The sequence below is a fragment of the Gobio gobio genome, assembly GCF_949357685.1.
Source record: "Gobio gobio genome assembly, chromosome: 14".
Lineage (NCBI taxonomy): Eukaryota > Metazoa > Chordata > Actinopteri > Cypriniformes > Gobionidae > Gobio > Gobio gobio.
The window spans coordinates 15,799,152-15,815,198 of record NC_137107.1 but is presented as its reverse complement, the minus strand read 5'-3'; the positions used below and the strand labels follow the sequence as shown (position 1 = coordinate 15,815,198).

At 38.7% G+C, this 16,047-nt stretch overlaps 1 protein-coding gene across 1 annotated transcript in view; it reads left to right on the top strand.

Moving 5' to 3' along the window:
- Nucleotides 1-6,106, top strand: part of LOC307137930 (uncharacterized protein) — a 23,933-nt gene extending 17,827 nt beyond the window's left edge. Inside the window, exons 2-3 of the mRNA XM_079835964.1 lie at nucleotides 1,118-1,234; nucleotides 3,063-6,106. Coding sequence (XP_079692090.1) covers nucleotides 1,177-1,234; nucleotides 3,063-4,192 — 1,188 coding nt within the window. The 5' untranslated portion in view covers nucleotides 1,118-1,176 and the 3' untranslated portion in view covers nucleotides 4,193-6,106. The remainder of the gene's footprint in view (nucleotides 1-1,117; nucleotides 1,235-3,062) is intronic.
- The last annotated feature ends 9,941 nt before the right edge of the window (nucleotides 6,107-16,047 follow it).

The following is a 16,047-nucleotide window of genomic DNA, read 5'->3' as shown; positions in this document are numbered from 1 at the left end:
GGTTGGCTCTACCCTCGTGCATTTGCAAAGGGGCGGCGGCCTGCTCTCCAGGACCTCGCCACCGAAGTAGACGAGAGGCCACAGGCTTTGGAAGGGTGCTTAGGATAGCCACACCACGTCGAAGCACTCCGTGGACACCGTAGTGCACAACAGAGCATTCAACAGGGGGGGGACCCCAGTGTACCCTTTGGTGTTGGCCCCATCGAGGGCAGAGAAGGCGGGGGAGGCCACCGAATGGCCGCGGAAAGACACAGGGACTTCCAGGACCACGTGACCACCTCATGCACCTCGGGAACGAAAAGCATTGGGGACAGGGCCCGACAGCTGTCAGGCTGAAGAGAGAACTCAGACTTTAGGCTTGCAGGAGTGAAGAGATATTCTTGGACTTCACTGATGCCCAGCAGGTCCAATCGATGTTGCTCAAATTCCTTAAGTAGCTGATTTAACGTTGTATCCTTCATCAGGCATTGGACTCCACAACGGGTTTGGTCCGACACCTTCATATTAGGATCTAGATACCTATGATCTGAGGCCCTGTGTCCAATTACATTTGATGTATTTTCTCTCATTGTTTCCGTAGAAAATTAGATTTACAGGGAAGGGTTGCTAGCCTGATGCCCAACACTCCTCCTTTCACATCGGGCTTGGGACCTATTTTAAAATAGATTATATAGAATAGTAAATGTTAGTTTTACTGGCTCATATTTTAATGAAAAAGATGTGTCTTCAGCCATTTCTTGAAAATGGCTAAAGATTCCACTGCTCAGGTTTAGTTCATGCAGGTCATTCCACCAGCAGGGAACAGTCATGGTAAAGGTCTGTGAAAGTGATTTTGTTCCTCTTTGGGATTGCACCAGAATAGTTGATTTTTTTTCTCTTCTCAATTCTACCTCTGAATGTAAGAGCAACATAAAACTCAGCTAAATGAGTTTAATTGTTTTGTTAATTACTATTTTAGCAAACATTTGCACCTGAATAATTCAGAGCGGTTGTAAGTGTAATGGGCATCTACTAAATGAGCAACAGCGACCACAATTCACACCTTCAGTCAATGAATCCGCTCCCACAGCCATTCATACAAGTTTAAATGCTGGGGAATATTCCTGTCTTCCTACAGAATAAGCAGCAAACAAGAGGAATTACTCCAAGAGAAACTACTGACATACTATTGTAAAGATGGAGTTTGAGGAAGAACCCTACAGAGTGAAAGATGAAGATGCAGAGGAACAAACAGGTTGGTGTTTTTCTTAATTCTCTTTAAAGGTCCCATGGCATGGCATTTTTCTATTATTTTATAGTGTTTCCTGAGGTGTACTTATATTGTTAGTATGATTTTTACATCATAAAATGTCATAATTTAGAAATGAAAGGCATTTTGTCTATACTGTTGTTTGCCCTGTGGCTGACTGCCCTGTTTCAAGAGGCGTGTCTGCTGTGAGACTTCAGTAAAAACGCCCACTGTTGTGATTGGCTGACATCTTTGCATTTGAAATGAGCGGAGGGGGCGTGGTTTAACGAGGTCTACGACGCACGAGCTGCTGCCAGAGAGACGGATGGACCTGAGTTCACTTCTCATCAGTTCTCTCAGCATGTCTCAGTTCAGGGTGAACTGCTGTAGTTACTAGAATATACTTCAGGTTATTCGTTTATTTCTAGTCGGAGGGGCTGTCACTCATGTCAGAAAGTTAGTAACTTTAGTAAATTATGGATCAGTGCTGACTCGAGACGCGAACCGTTTAGAACGATTCAGTCCGATTTGGTGAACTGGTTCGGTTCACTAAAAAGAACCGATTCAAAAGAATGATTTGTTCGCGAACCGGACATCACGGAGACGGAGCGATTGCTAACAAAGTTATTTATAGTAACTACTGAGTTGTGAGAGCGCTGTCTGTCAGCGCGAGTTTATTGTGTTTGAATCTGAGAGTTCTGAATAAACACGAGTCCCAGTCAAGCCGAGTCCGTCTTCATCATTATTCTACCAACTTTGTAACACATGCAATGTACCATTACAGCGAGATGAACGAGTTAGTAAGTTTGATTAAAGCATTATTTCTAGATATGTTCCAATCATATGAAAAGCGTCAGTATTGAGTAACTTACACAGCGCAAACAAAGACACAACAGCAGTAATCGAATGTAATCCAGTTTATTGTGGGGAAAGCTGGCTAGCCTAGCCGGATACCCTCACGCTTACCCCCCTTCTGCTTAATCTCACGCCGCGTTTGGTGCCTCCGCTTTGGGCCAGATGCAGTACTGGGGGTCGGGGATGTTGAAGGCCGAGCTTCGGCGTGCGTGAGGTTTATCTCTAAAGATGTGGCTCTGCCGATGTTAAGCAGAAACTCCCGACTGTATGCACATTTAAGAACAGATAGACGCGACGAGGACGTACAAAAACACTGACTCACAAGATAGAAAACACGAAAACACCGTTCTGTCGGGAGAGAGAGAAGCCGCAGTGTGTGCACGAATAATAAATAATTAGCTACACATAAGAAATCACTGATCACAGATCAGAAGGAACTGAAGAAAGACTTCTGTTTTCATTTGTACATCCAAACACTGAGAAACTGCCAGCATTCACTCGTTCACAACCCATGATCTCTCGAGCGTTTGCATGGGCGTGCCAGATTCTCTGGGTGGAGGAAAGGGAGGTAACCGTTCCTGCTTGGACGTCAAACCAGGAGACTTCAGGATTGGCTCGTCTGGCCTGTCATTTTCTCAAAGGCAGAGAAAGACAGCCAGAACTCGGTTTTACACCGATCAACATTTCTATCCACTTGGGGACATTATTCAGGCAAGGGGAACTCATATTAATGTTGAAATACCTCATAAAATGAAAATTTCATGCCATGGGACCTTTAATGACTGATGAGGAACATTAAGATGAAAACTGTACATCTAACTTTACATCTGTATAACTTTACATCTAAAACTAGATACTAGTAGACTCAGTAGTAAACAAATTTTGTGCTAAATTAAGAATTAACTTTATTTCTTAGTTTTCTATTCTTTGTGTTTCTCATTTATCTTTTTTTTAATTGGATTTAATATGTTGATTTTAGACCTGATGGAAGTGAATGAAGACCAACACCATTTCACAAATGAGGATGGAAAACAGACTTATAAAAATGAAGACAACCATCATCTGGTTCAAAAACCTAATTTCAAAAAGGAAGAGGGAAATGCAGTCATTTCAAAGACTGAAGAGAATTTCACACAAAAACAAACTGGAGTAATTTGCTCTGAGTGTGGAATGTTGTACATGCATAAATCAGACCTTACTAAACACATGAGAATTCACACTGGAGAAAAACTGTTCATTTGCACTCAGTGTGGAAAGAGTTTCAGTCGCAAAGGAAACCTTAATGAGCACATGAGAATTCACTCTGGAGAAAATCTGGTCACATGCACTCAGTGTGGAAAGAGTTTCAGTCGCAAAGGAAACCTTAATGAGCACATGAGAATTCACTCTGGAGAAAAAACTTTCACATGCACTCAGTGTGGAAAGAGTTTCACATCCAAAAGCTTTCTCAACATTCATCTTCGCTGTCACTCTGGTGTGAGATCATTCAGCTGTGATCAGTGTGATAAAACATTTGTTTTGGCATCAAGCTTAAAAACACACCTTAAAATTCATACTGGTGTAAAGCCTCACTTTTGTTCTTTTTGTGGAAAGTGTTTTACACGACTGCAAAATTTACAAGATCATGAGCGTATTCATACTGGTGTGAGACCTCATGTTTGCTCTGACTGTGGGAAGAGCTTTATTACATCAGGCGCATTAAAACAACACCAGAGAATTCATACTGGAGAGAAACCGCACCAGTGCTCACACTGTGGAAAGACTTTCACTCGTTCAGAATTCTTGAAAATTCATGAGAGAGTTCATACTGGAGAGAAGCCATATGAGTGCTCACGATGTGGAAAGAGTTTTGCTCAGTCAGGACACCTGAAAGATCATGAGAGAGTTCATACTGGAGAGAAACCGTACGAGTGCTCTTCGTGTGGGAAGAGTTTCGCCAATGTTTCTAATATGCGGACTCATATGAATAGGAGCTGTCTAATGAGCAAATGTTCATGTTCAGATCCATCACTTACAAATAATACACTTACAAGTAATTCATTTGTAGGGTTGGGTACCGAAACCCGGCACCGGTACCTATATAACCAGTATGTACCGGACCGAATCTGAACGCAGATTTCGATGCCTCATTTCGGTGCCACTTAAATTCAAACGCGCTTTGGCTGGCGCTGAGCCAGAGACAGACAGGCTCAGCGCTTGTAACATATCACAACAATTCAGTGTTTTCAACCACATAATGTTTATTTTAGGTTTCAGACATTTAAATGCTCATAAGTACTAGCAAAAAACACACACTGATGAAGCGGCAAAAACAAGCCTTTCAGACAGTTATAACTTGACTACGTGATTTATTCATATCAGATACACATTATATAGTAACTATATAGTTTACTCTATTCTTCTCCCAGTTCAGCGGTCACTTACTTTCATGTATTTCGTGAGACGTGAATGGAATGAATTTACGTGATGTAAATCCGACAGATCCGATTCTCTGAAAGTCAAGTCAACTTTATTTATATAGCGCTTTTAACAATGCAGATTGTTTCAAAGCAGCTTCACAGTGTTAAACAGGAAAATAATGCAACAGAATTTTATTCAGCCGTATAGCCGTTCCGGAGAAAACGGTGATGTCATCAGTTCATTTCAATTATCATACAGTGACAATGTGGGCTTTAGATCAGTAATTTAGTTTTTAGATTTATTTGGATATTTAGTTGAAAAATGTAGTGTCCCCAACTGAGCAAGCCAAGCCAGAGGCGACAGTGGCAAGGAAACCAAAACCCCATCAGGTGACCTAATGGAGAAAAATAAACCTTGGGAGAAACCAGGCTCAGTCGGGGTGCCAGTTATCCTCTGGCCAATTACCAAACAGCGTATGATTATTATTCTGACAACTTTACAGGTCAGAGGTCATAATAGCTCGGAATATTTGAAAGATCGAAGGCAACACGCTGGAGACGGGTTTATTGTGGATGACATATCGATTTAACAATTATTATATAGGAATATTCGAACAATCGGAGTAATCACGCCGGAGACGGGTTTATTGAGGATGCCGTGTCGATGAGGCAATTTCAGGGGCAAACTAACATGGCGCCGCCCATCGCACAGTATAGATCAACTAACACACATTCACTCACACATATTTGAAAATCAGATAGTTCATAACATAGTTAGCAAGTTTGTGAATATTTTTAATTAAAAAATAAAAAACGAAATAAACCCGATACAGCTGATCTGTCATACAGCGCTATTGTGGCAGCTGTGTGTCATGTGAGAAGCATGACGTGTCGCCATGGAAACAATAAGGCAATGCGTTCTAAAATATTTAGCCAGAGAAAATGGTCATATTTCTACAAAATAAAGCTGAAGCTTGAAGCTGGTTTGTAGCATACCAAGAATACAGACTACTGCTGTTATTTCTGTAACTGTTATTTAGAGTTAAATTAGGCCTGTTGTAGTTGGGTTAGATGGTTTTAGTTTTACTGTGAATTTGTTAAGTAAATTGTGTTTTGTATTTATTCATATTTATATATTTAAGTATACTTTAAACTTGTAAAAATTTAAATAATAAAACAATTCTATAAAAAGCCATTCTTTAATCTCATCCACCTCGTTTTGTGGCTTTTTATTTTATTTTAAGTATTGGTTCAGGCCCCGTTTAGGCACCGGTACCGTTTTAAAAGTATCGGTTTGGCACCGGTATCGAAAAAAAAAAAACGATACCCAACCCTTTTCATCTGACATATATACTAATCAAAATCTGGATAATATGTGTAAATCGGACGGTTCATCATGATTTGATATAATATTGATTCTCATAGCCAGCAATAAGATATTTTCCTATACCTCAAAAAGTATGATTACAATATGATTCGATTCATATTTCGATATTATGATATTATGAGCCTATTTTACACAACCAGTTACATTTTTACAGTTACAACTCACAACTGCAACCTAAATATATAACAAACATTTATTTCAAAATTTCACATCCTGGACCCTGATTGGGACATCCACAAATAAAAAATTCACACAGTAATCTAATGACAGCTTATGAAAGTCAAGAAAGTATTTTGGGCTTCTGTGCTAAAATGTGTAATGTCAAGACTTTTTTTACATTTATATTTATATAATTAAAAAATTATAGATAAATACTATAAAATTAAGACATTCATTTAAAGGGGCTATATGTGTTTTTCTGAAATTTAAACTCGCGACTGACACCTGTGGCCAAAAAACAGAACTGCTCTCATTTTCTGCTCGCTCTCGCAGCGGTGGTGACGTCACATCCGCAGACAGCGCGGGAAAAGACGACCCGCCAGAAAATAGGAAAAATAGGATACAGGCTTATAGGTGCACCCACTGTGAGCGGACAAGGTGTCAGTATGCTCATCAGGAGATGTTTGAGTCATAAATGGTAAAATAAAAAGGCTATTGTTACGTTTATTTTGGGGAAAAAGTTGCATATAGCCCCTTTAAATGTATAGCACAGATTTTTAATGTAGCATAGGTAGGACAGAACAAGATATGCTATTAATATTCGTTCATTGTGCAAAAGTATTATAATATGAAAAATTTTGAAAACAAAGCACTTATGCAAAACCCCTTGTGCAGAATGGTGCGCTTAAAGCAACACACAGTCAGTGCGCAGCGCTCCTATGCAGCAGTTTATTGAGCATTTTCTTTTAAAATTTCAGCGTGAAGAACGATTCATAGTGCTCTATTCTCCTTACATGCAAAATAATAAACCTTTTATCTACTTAAGCACAAAAAATAAATAAAAGAAGACAGAATTCAGTGTCCTATTGTGCTCTGTTTGAGATGAGTGCACGCTGCTTTTTGCAAAGCTTTAAACACGAGCAAATGATAAACTTTAGTGAAGATTCAGCACTGGCCCGATCATGACAGTGACCGATCCATCGACTGTCTTGAGTTTCTTTCACACGTTCTGAAAGGTAACTTATATGAGAATGCACATGTTGGCGATAATACCTAGACTGATATTGTGTGAAAATGTGGAGTGTTAAAACAAATGTATCTTAAATATATAAATAGCCTACAGGTATTGATGCGTATCATTAGACATTAGATTGATGCATCAATCTATATCAATGTATTGTAACACCTAATAATTTGCTAAAATTATTGGTGAAGTTTGATTGTTTGACAAGTGGATCCTTTGGGGAACGTAAAAATAATAGTTTAGAAAACGTCTCGGTTATGGATGTAACCCTCGTTCCCTGAAGGAGGGAACGGAGATGTACGTCGGAACTGACCGACGAATTGGGGATCTGTTTTCAAAGACCAATCTACTTCAAGGGTTTAACCCTCTCAAGTCGGCCGTCGCGCTGGCATGATCGGCTTGCTTTTTTCTTATCAGTGCCAAAGAGACTCAAATAACTCTGTCGTTTTTTTTATCATTCAGGTAAGTGTTATACATCATTATAATATTTTACATTTCTATTTTTTTGTGTACTGTCACAATAAAAACAAAATGTTTTGCTTTTTGCAAAATAAAGAAAACAAACATGATGCCCGATCTGCAGCCTCTCAAAGACGTTCCTTCAGATAGTCTTCAGAAAAGGACCTCTAGCTTAGTGAATACTTGTCTCACAAACATGAGACATATGTCTAAAGAAACGTTGAAATGTCAGGTTTTAAACAATGTAAACCAAATCAAAAACAAATATTCTGTGTTTAAGTAATCTGTTCGAAAAGAGATACATGCCAGTCACCCGCGAGCACACATCAATTAATACAAATGCATCTAGCGAAGCGATGTAACGATACTTCAGCTACATCGTTTTGAAACGCGTTGAGCAATAATACTGGATTTATTCTCCTCATTAATGCCTGATCTGTGATTTCTGATGTGTAGCTAATCATTCAAGTTCACTCAGACTTCCTTTCTAGATCGTTTAATGATTGCCGTCTTGATGCCTATAGCATAATGCATCAGTGAATCAAGCCAGTGACTAAAACAATCATTTCTGTTAGTAGCATGAAACAAATCCGTTATTTAAGTGATTAAACTACAGAGAACGATCAAAGAACACTCTTTATAATGTTCGGATCTGTCAATCACACGTCGTGAGTGTATCTGCACACTTGCCCAAACTGCCGTTATAAGGAATGACGCTGTTATGCAGCACAGCGAAGCTCCCTCGTGTCTTTGTTTTTGTTTTAATCCTCAACGCAGCGCAGCCGCTCATTGGTTTCTCGCTGATTTTCTCTCTCTTGATTGTTTGCTCTATATCTGCTCTCAAGCTTGTTTCCGCCACAGAATAAAAAATAAAAAGGTTATTGCGACTTCTCTCACAATTGCGTGACATAAAGTCGCAATTATGAGTTATAAAGTCAGAATTGTGAGGTATAAAGTCGCAATTCTGAGGGGGGAAAAAAGTTGCAACTATCTTTTAAATGTTTTATTCTGTGGCAGAAACAACCCAGATAGCAGACCAACACTGAATCATCGTTGAATCAATGTTAATGCATCAACTAAAATATCATTGAATCAATGTTGAAATTTAACAGGTTTGCACCCTGAAATAATGTTATTTCAATGATGAAAAATAGATCAAGATGGGCTTAAAATCAATATTTTTTCAACTACAATTAAATCACTTATTTAACACTGAATCAACATAGAAACACTATAAATCAATCTTGCTTTATGTACAGCAGGATTCTATGCCAGTTCATTTTCATGTATGGCAGCAATTGATATGATTTTGTATCAAAAAGTCACTCAAAGTAAACAACATCCTTCAGTTTACATGCATGTATTTATTTATGCCCCCACAGTTTCAACAGGAAATCTCACATTGACTTAAAACAATTACATCTGAATTTATAACACAAGTGAAAAACATGACAACCTGGCAAAACGGAAGTAAATACAAATGGAAACTCGTCAATAAAGACAGAAATGGGACTGTACTACTGAAAGAAAAAAGGTAGAAGAAAGAATTAAATACTCTGAATACTCTAAACTCAGGGGTTTCCACCACGAGCAATGCCCCCAAGCCTTTCAGGGGTGTAACGGAGCCATTTGTGCACCGTCCCAGCAAAGATGAACTCTGATGCTTCCTTTTTATCAGCATTCACTTGTAATGCACCTAAAACAACAAGAAGTTAGTAAATATTTGGAAATGTGATTAAGTATACATTACAAATGTATTACAAAATGAAGTGAAACTTGAAATGTCCCACTGAGCAAAGTTATGTCCAAAAGACGTCTTTTCAATGTCTTTGCTCCTAGAGGTGTACGTTGAAAAGACGTCCACTGAGGAGCCAGAATGAAAGTTTTTATGACGTCTGTTTTTGACGTGTTCTGCACGTCCGATATAGACGTTCATGGAACCTCAAGGTTAAAAACTAGTTCAAATTGTGGACATATTTTTCATTTGTAATTGCAAAGCAACTCACAGACAGTGTGTGGTTGTCCAGATATCATGAAAATAAAAGAAACTTAGCTCACACCTTAGACACTTTAGACAACTTAGCATCTGTAAATCACACATCTTTGGATCGTGAGAGAATCGTGGGATTCAATCCAGGATCTTCTTGCTGTGAGGAGACAGTGTTTCCCACTGAGACACTGGTGCTGCCCTTAATCACAGACATAAGACACACTTTGACTATTTCTGTCAGACATCTACAGAAGCTCTTACTGAGAATTAACAGAGATTAACATCTAAACAGATGTTGATATTTTTGTTTCATTTGAAGTCACCATTGTGGTGGGAAGCGTTTGCTTTAGTTGGGCTCTTGGTCCCTGTTTTTATGTTAGCTTTTCTTTGGCTGCTGTAACTGTGTGTGTGAAGCACAATAGTTGTGGCTGAGAAAGCAAAGATAAAGTGACATCAGGTGTTGTCAGCTCCTTGTTGATGACTAAACTTATGGAAAGTGAGCATCTGTTGTTTGTTTTAAAGTTTTTTGTGCTTGTTTGGCAAATAGTAATTTATTATAACCACAATAACCTTGTGAACCCACTGTATTGGCACCAATAGTATCAAAATTATAATTTATCCTGAAGGATGATAAAACAGTATGTGCACACAACGTTTTGAGCAAATATTTCACATAGTCACACACAGACATCAAGATTTTGCATGTGATTCACAACAACGGTGACAATCAAGCATGAGTTTTGTACTATGAAGCTACCCATCATGCTCAGCATGAAGCGTTTTTTGTTTTGATTGTCACCGTTGTTGTGAATCATATGCAAAATCTTGATGTCTGTGTGTGACTATGTGAAAAATTTGCTCAAAACGTTGTGTGCACATACTGCAAACCATCTTTTATTTAATGTACTTTAATTTATCATTCAGGACAAATTATCATTTTATTGCTATTGGTGCCAATACAGTAGATTGACAAGCTTATAGTGGATATAATAAATGACTATTTGCCAAAAAAGAACACAAAACTTAAAATACAACATCAGATGCTCACTTTCTGATGATTTAGTCATCAACAAGGAGTTGACAACACCTAAAGTCGTTTTGTCTTTGCTTTTTCAGCCACAACTATTGTGTTTCACACACACATTTACAGCAGCCAAAGAAAAGCTACTTCAAGTACGGGGACCAAGAGCCCAACTAAAGCAAACGCTTCCCACCACAATGGTGACTTCAAATGAAACAAAAACATCAACATCTAAACCTCTGTTAATTCTCAGTAAGAGCTTCTGTAGACGTCTGACAGAAATAGTCAAAGTGTGTCTTATGTCTGTGATTAAGGGCAGCACCAGTGTGTTATGTGTGCTAAATACAGAATTGCATGAATGTGCAGCATTTTGTACAAATAGACATAATTGTGAATGCAAAACTTAGATTTTCTATTAATGTTGGTCAGAATCTGTGCGTGCAACGAGTAAGATGTGCATTTGTGCATCCGGTGCCGCACATGCATTCATTAAAGGGTTAGTTCACCCAAAAATGAAAATTCTGTCAGTAATTACTCACCCTCATGTTGTTCCAACCATGTAAGACCTTCGTTCATCTTCGGAACATAATTTAGTATATTTTTGATGAAATCTGAGAGCTGTCTCACTCCTCCATAGGCTTTCAGAGGGAATGAAACTTGATGGCCCAGAATAGTAAGTAAAAACGTCATTTAAGGAGTCCACATGACTACAGTGGCTCTGTATTAAGTCTATCATGCAACGAAAATACTTTGAGCGGAAAAACAACAAAAATAACGACTTTATCACACTATTATTGTTGTTCAATTTGAGCCTCTGACGAGAGTTCGCGGGAGTGCCACGACGCATGCGCGAGAACTGAGATTACGGCGTTCTTCTTCTACTACTACTTGTTACTGGCTGCTCACTCTTTCGGAGAAGGGTTAATCTCAGTTCTCGCGCATGCGTCGTGGCACTCCCGCGAACTCTCGTCAGTGTAATAGTGTGATAATGTCGTTATTTTTGTTGTTTTTCCGCTCAAAAAGTATTTTCGTCGCATGATAGACTTAATACAGAGCCACTGTAGTCATTTGGACTCCTTAAATGACGTTTTTACTTACTATTCTGGGCCATCAAGTTTCATTCCCTCTGAAAGCCTATGGAGGAGTGAGACAGCTCTCAGATTTCATCAAAAATATACTAAATTATGTTCCGAAGATGAACGAAGGTCTTACATGGTTGGAACAACATGAGGGTGAGTAATTACTGACAGAATTTTCATTTTTGGGTGAACTAACCCTTTAACTCATATGAATCAAATAGGATCCACTCACAAACGAGTCAATGAATGCATGCGCGGCACTGGATCCACAAATGCACATCTTACTCGTTGCACGCACAGATTAATCATTTTGATTCTAAAATCACACAAACACCTCACAACAAACGACGCACGACAAAGCAGAAAATCGTCCCGACCCAAATAAGAGTTGCACGAGTCAGAATTCGGCTCGAAATCGGACGAAAATTGCACCGTGTATGCCCAGCTTAAGAAATAAAGATTAATAAAAAAATATGATAGGGTTTGGTTTGGTGAAAAACAAACTGAAATTCAATGTATTAAAGAATATCCTTGGCGTTGGTTGTGTACGGAGGGCATTCACGTGACTCTATTAACGTTGCAGTTCACTCTGACTCGCCCAGGAGAAGCATACAAGTTGTAAGAAATAAAGATAAATGAAAACACGAAATGAAAATTGAGATGAATTGTATTAATCTTTTTGTACTTACCTCTAAAAAACACTGTTGCTGTGCTGTCTCTGTCTTTTTCGTGCTTGAAGTCTGTTAAGCCACGCTTTGATCTGAATGTGCATTACCTCCACCTACTGGATTGGATTGTGGCGCATTCGATCGGTAGGGGAAAATATTCAAAATTCTTTATTAACCCTGTATTCTTTAGATAAATAATTAAATGTATATAAATTATACACGATGTAAATAATAATAATAGCCTACATTTTATAAATTTAAAACAGGCTATGATTTATATAACTGGATGACCACAAGAATTAAGGACTCTGTGACAGTCATTATTAATCTATCTGCATGTGCTAGCTAGCCGAAAACACTAGAGGATTGGAGATGTTTTCCATGATGGAGGCGATTTTAAAACAATAATTAAAACAGTAATATTAACAATATGCCTACTAATAATAATCAACTGGTTCGTCCCATTGAGTTAAATTTATGGTAGGAGTTCTTTGTTAATCCACACATGGTTGGCGGAGATTCATCCTTTGAGGAGAATGAATGTGCTCACATTTCACAGAAATGTACCCAATTGATTTGGATTTGCTTTAACATGTTGAATGATGGGACAGATAGATTGAGTAAGCCTCACCAGTGGAGAATTAAGCTGACCAAAAATCAACATTGATTCAATGTTTGTCTTTTCAACACTGAAAAGCATGGAATTATCAACATTGATCCAATATTATTTAGCATTGCATTTTCAACATTTGTCCACTATTTATTTTGCATCGAATTTTCAACATTGATCCAATATTATTTAGCATTGACATTTCAACCTCAACCAAATTGATGATTCTGATGGAACTTCAACATTGACTCATTGTCACAATGCTATCAGGGAAGCTTCCATAGCTCTCGATTTGCGCTTGTCACTCGAGCCTGACTCTAGTCTTGCTTTGTCCAGTGCTCCAGTTCTCTGCCGGTTTTGACTGCTCGTTTCAACCCTGCTCTGCATGTTCCCTGACTGATTGCTCCGCTGGCTGTGTACCCGCTGCTGACCTCTGCCTGGATCTGGTTTTCCTGTTTTGCTGAGCAGTACCAGCCCGAGTTATCAACATTTTCTGTTAATTTCTTCTTCATTCAATAAAGACAGTTAACAATCTAGCTTCTGAGTACTCAGTTATTAACCCAACAAACAGCAGGGTCAGTTAAAATTTTGCAGTGGGCTGTGGAAACATGTGTTTGTTTGTGTGGGCCGCGAGTTGAAAAGGTTGGGAACCACTGTTCTCGAGCCTAATGATGAGATATTAGCAGATTGTGGTTTTACCATCAGAGATGAGCTTGCCACAGATGTTGCCACCCTTAGGATCCCTCACTTTACCAAAGGAAAAAGCAGCTCTCTTTTAAAGAATTGGACTTATCTAGGCATTTGTCTAATGTGAGAATACACATTGAAAAAGTAATAGGTAGATGGAAAAAATTCTAAATTCTGACAACTGTGTAACTCCACTCACACCGGTCGACCTCTTAGATGATATGGTGATTGTGTGTGGAGCATTAACAACCCTTTGTAAACGTATAGTGCCAAGAAGAGAGCTTGATTTAGATTAATTCTTTGTGTTACTGTTTATTGTAATAAACACAATTTATTGCACATTCAAGTGTTTTAATGTAAAATACTAGTACTGTATTAAATAATTTGCTTCGAAGTATACATTTCATCCTGACTTGTTTTTTTGCACTGTTCACAATACCAATCCACAACCTTTCTTTTTACTCTGGCACGTGTAGTTGAAATGGTTCATGCAGTTCGCACAGTCAATCATCATCCCAAAGTCTGGCCTTTGACCATGTGAGCAGACTGTAAGTGCTTGCATCAGTGGATCCATGCTGCGCATTAACAGCTCAGGCAAAACACTCTGTTTGAAGAACACTTCAGCTTTAGGCAGGACTGCTTGCAGCATTTCTTCATCTCTGGTGATGCAGTTGATAATAACATCTTGCAGTACTTGGCATTGCATACAAATATGTGAATCTGAACTTGATGGAAGTATTCATGATTCTTCTTTAGTTGTAGTGCTTTGACTAAGCAGAACTGTGTGTCCTCATTACTCCCTGCCAGACCATCACAGTATTTGTATGGGAACTTAAGTTGCTTTCCCACAGCAAGTACAGTTTGCTATTACATCCGGCGATGCCCCCAAGATGTGGTTTGTCGGGCCAGACAACAAGACGTAGAGCTCCACGTCAAAGTTGTGATGTTGTGCTTTCATTATTTCTTTGTATTGTCTTCTGGCTGTGTCCTCCATGTCTCTTCCCCATAGTACTGCTGGAACATGGGACAACTCTTGTTTGTTATAGTGCATTACCTGTTTTGTTGTTTCTGTTTGTTTTAGCGCTCTCAGTTACTACAGTGCATACACATTGTAGGGTTGTGCTCGTTATCCTTCTAGTTCTGTGTGTGCACTCAAAAGAAATAATGCCTAAACGTAAGATTTATGTATTTGAATTGTATATACATTTTCCATGCATTTGGATTACATAATTTTAACATAAAAAAATTTATAAACTTAATGTGATTCATGTAAGTCATACATAAATGTAACAGGTAAGATTTATGTAATTGTATTGATAAACTGAATGTGATTCATATATGCCAGTTTTACGTAAATGAAACAGTTAAGATTTATGTAAAAGTGCAGAGAAAAACGCCCATGTTAAATTAACACTTTCTAGTGTCCATGTGTGTGCTCACTACTGGGTTAAAGTATCATTGAAGCAGTGTTAAAGTTAATGAGATAATTTAATGATGATTGAGCATTAATGATGAACACTTGATGATAATGAGCAGAATCACTGAAGGAAACCAAAACACAAGAACTACAGCTGACTTCTGCCTTATGCTGCGTTCACACCAAACGTGAATAGAGTGTCAAAATCGCGTCTACCACGTCTAGTTTGACGCATGAACATTTTGAATCCAATTCACTGTGGACGCGCGTATAAATTTAGCGTTTGAAGCGAAATAGCGTGAATGGACGCTGATGTCCTGTAGTGGTTTGTCTCCTGGAGCGCCTTGAACACTCCAGGAGAAATATGTCATAAAACACCACTCTGCCTCTTTTCAATTTCATTAAAAATATATATTAAACATTAATAGTCACACAAATGTGGTCCAGGCAACTCCTACATTATCTTCACTGCATGTATATTTAAATATCCTTAAAAAGTAAAGTTATTAAACTTTTCTTTGCCCTCAGTAAAAACGATTTGGCAGACAACAAATTATAGATTCATGACACCAAAGATCGCCCATTAGATCCACACAAGACGAACCACTACAGGACATCAGAGCCAGCGGCAGAAGGACTGGCCGAGGAAAGGCTGCTCTCGCCGGGGTTAATGAGCGCTGAGTGACCGGTGATCGCCTGGATCTCACAACTCCAAAAACACAAGATAATTTTTTTTTATAAATAGGCGCTCTCTTTTTATAAATAAACCACAGATTTGAGCTTTAAACAACTACATTATCACCTGAAAAAGTCTTAAAACTACATTTCGTGACACAATAGTAGTATTTTAAAATTATGCAGGGTTTCTCATCACGTCACTTTACCACGTGACAGCAGCAAGCAGGCTCCTGATTGGTTAACGGGGCGCGAATTGACGCCAAAGTTCAGATTTTTCAACTCGGGCGTAAGACCTCCAGACGCGCGTCAACGATTTTTCAACTCGCTCCTGACGCACATTATGCTGCGTTCACACCAAACGTGAATAGAGCGTCAGGAGCGAGTGA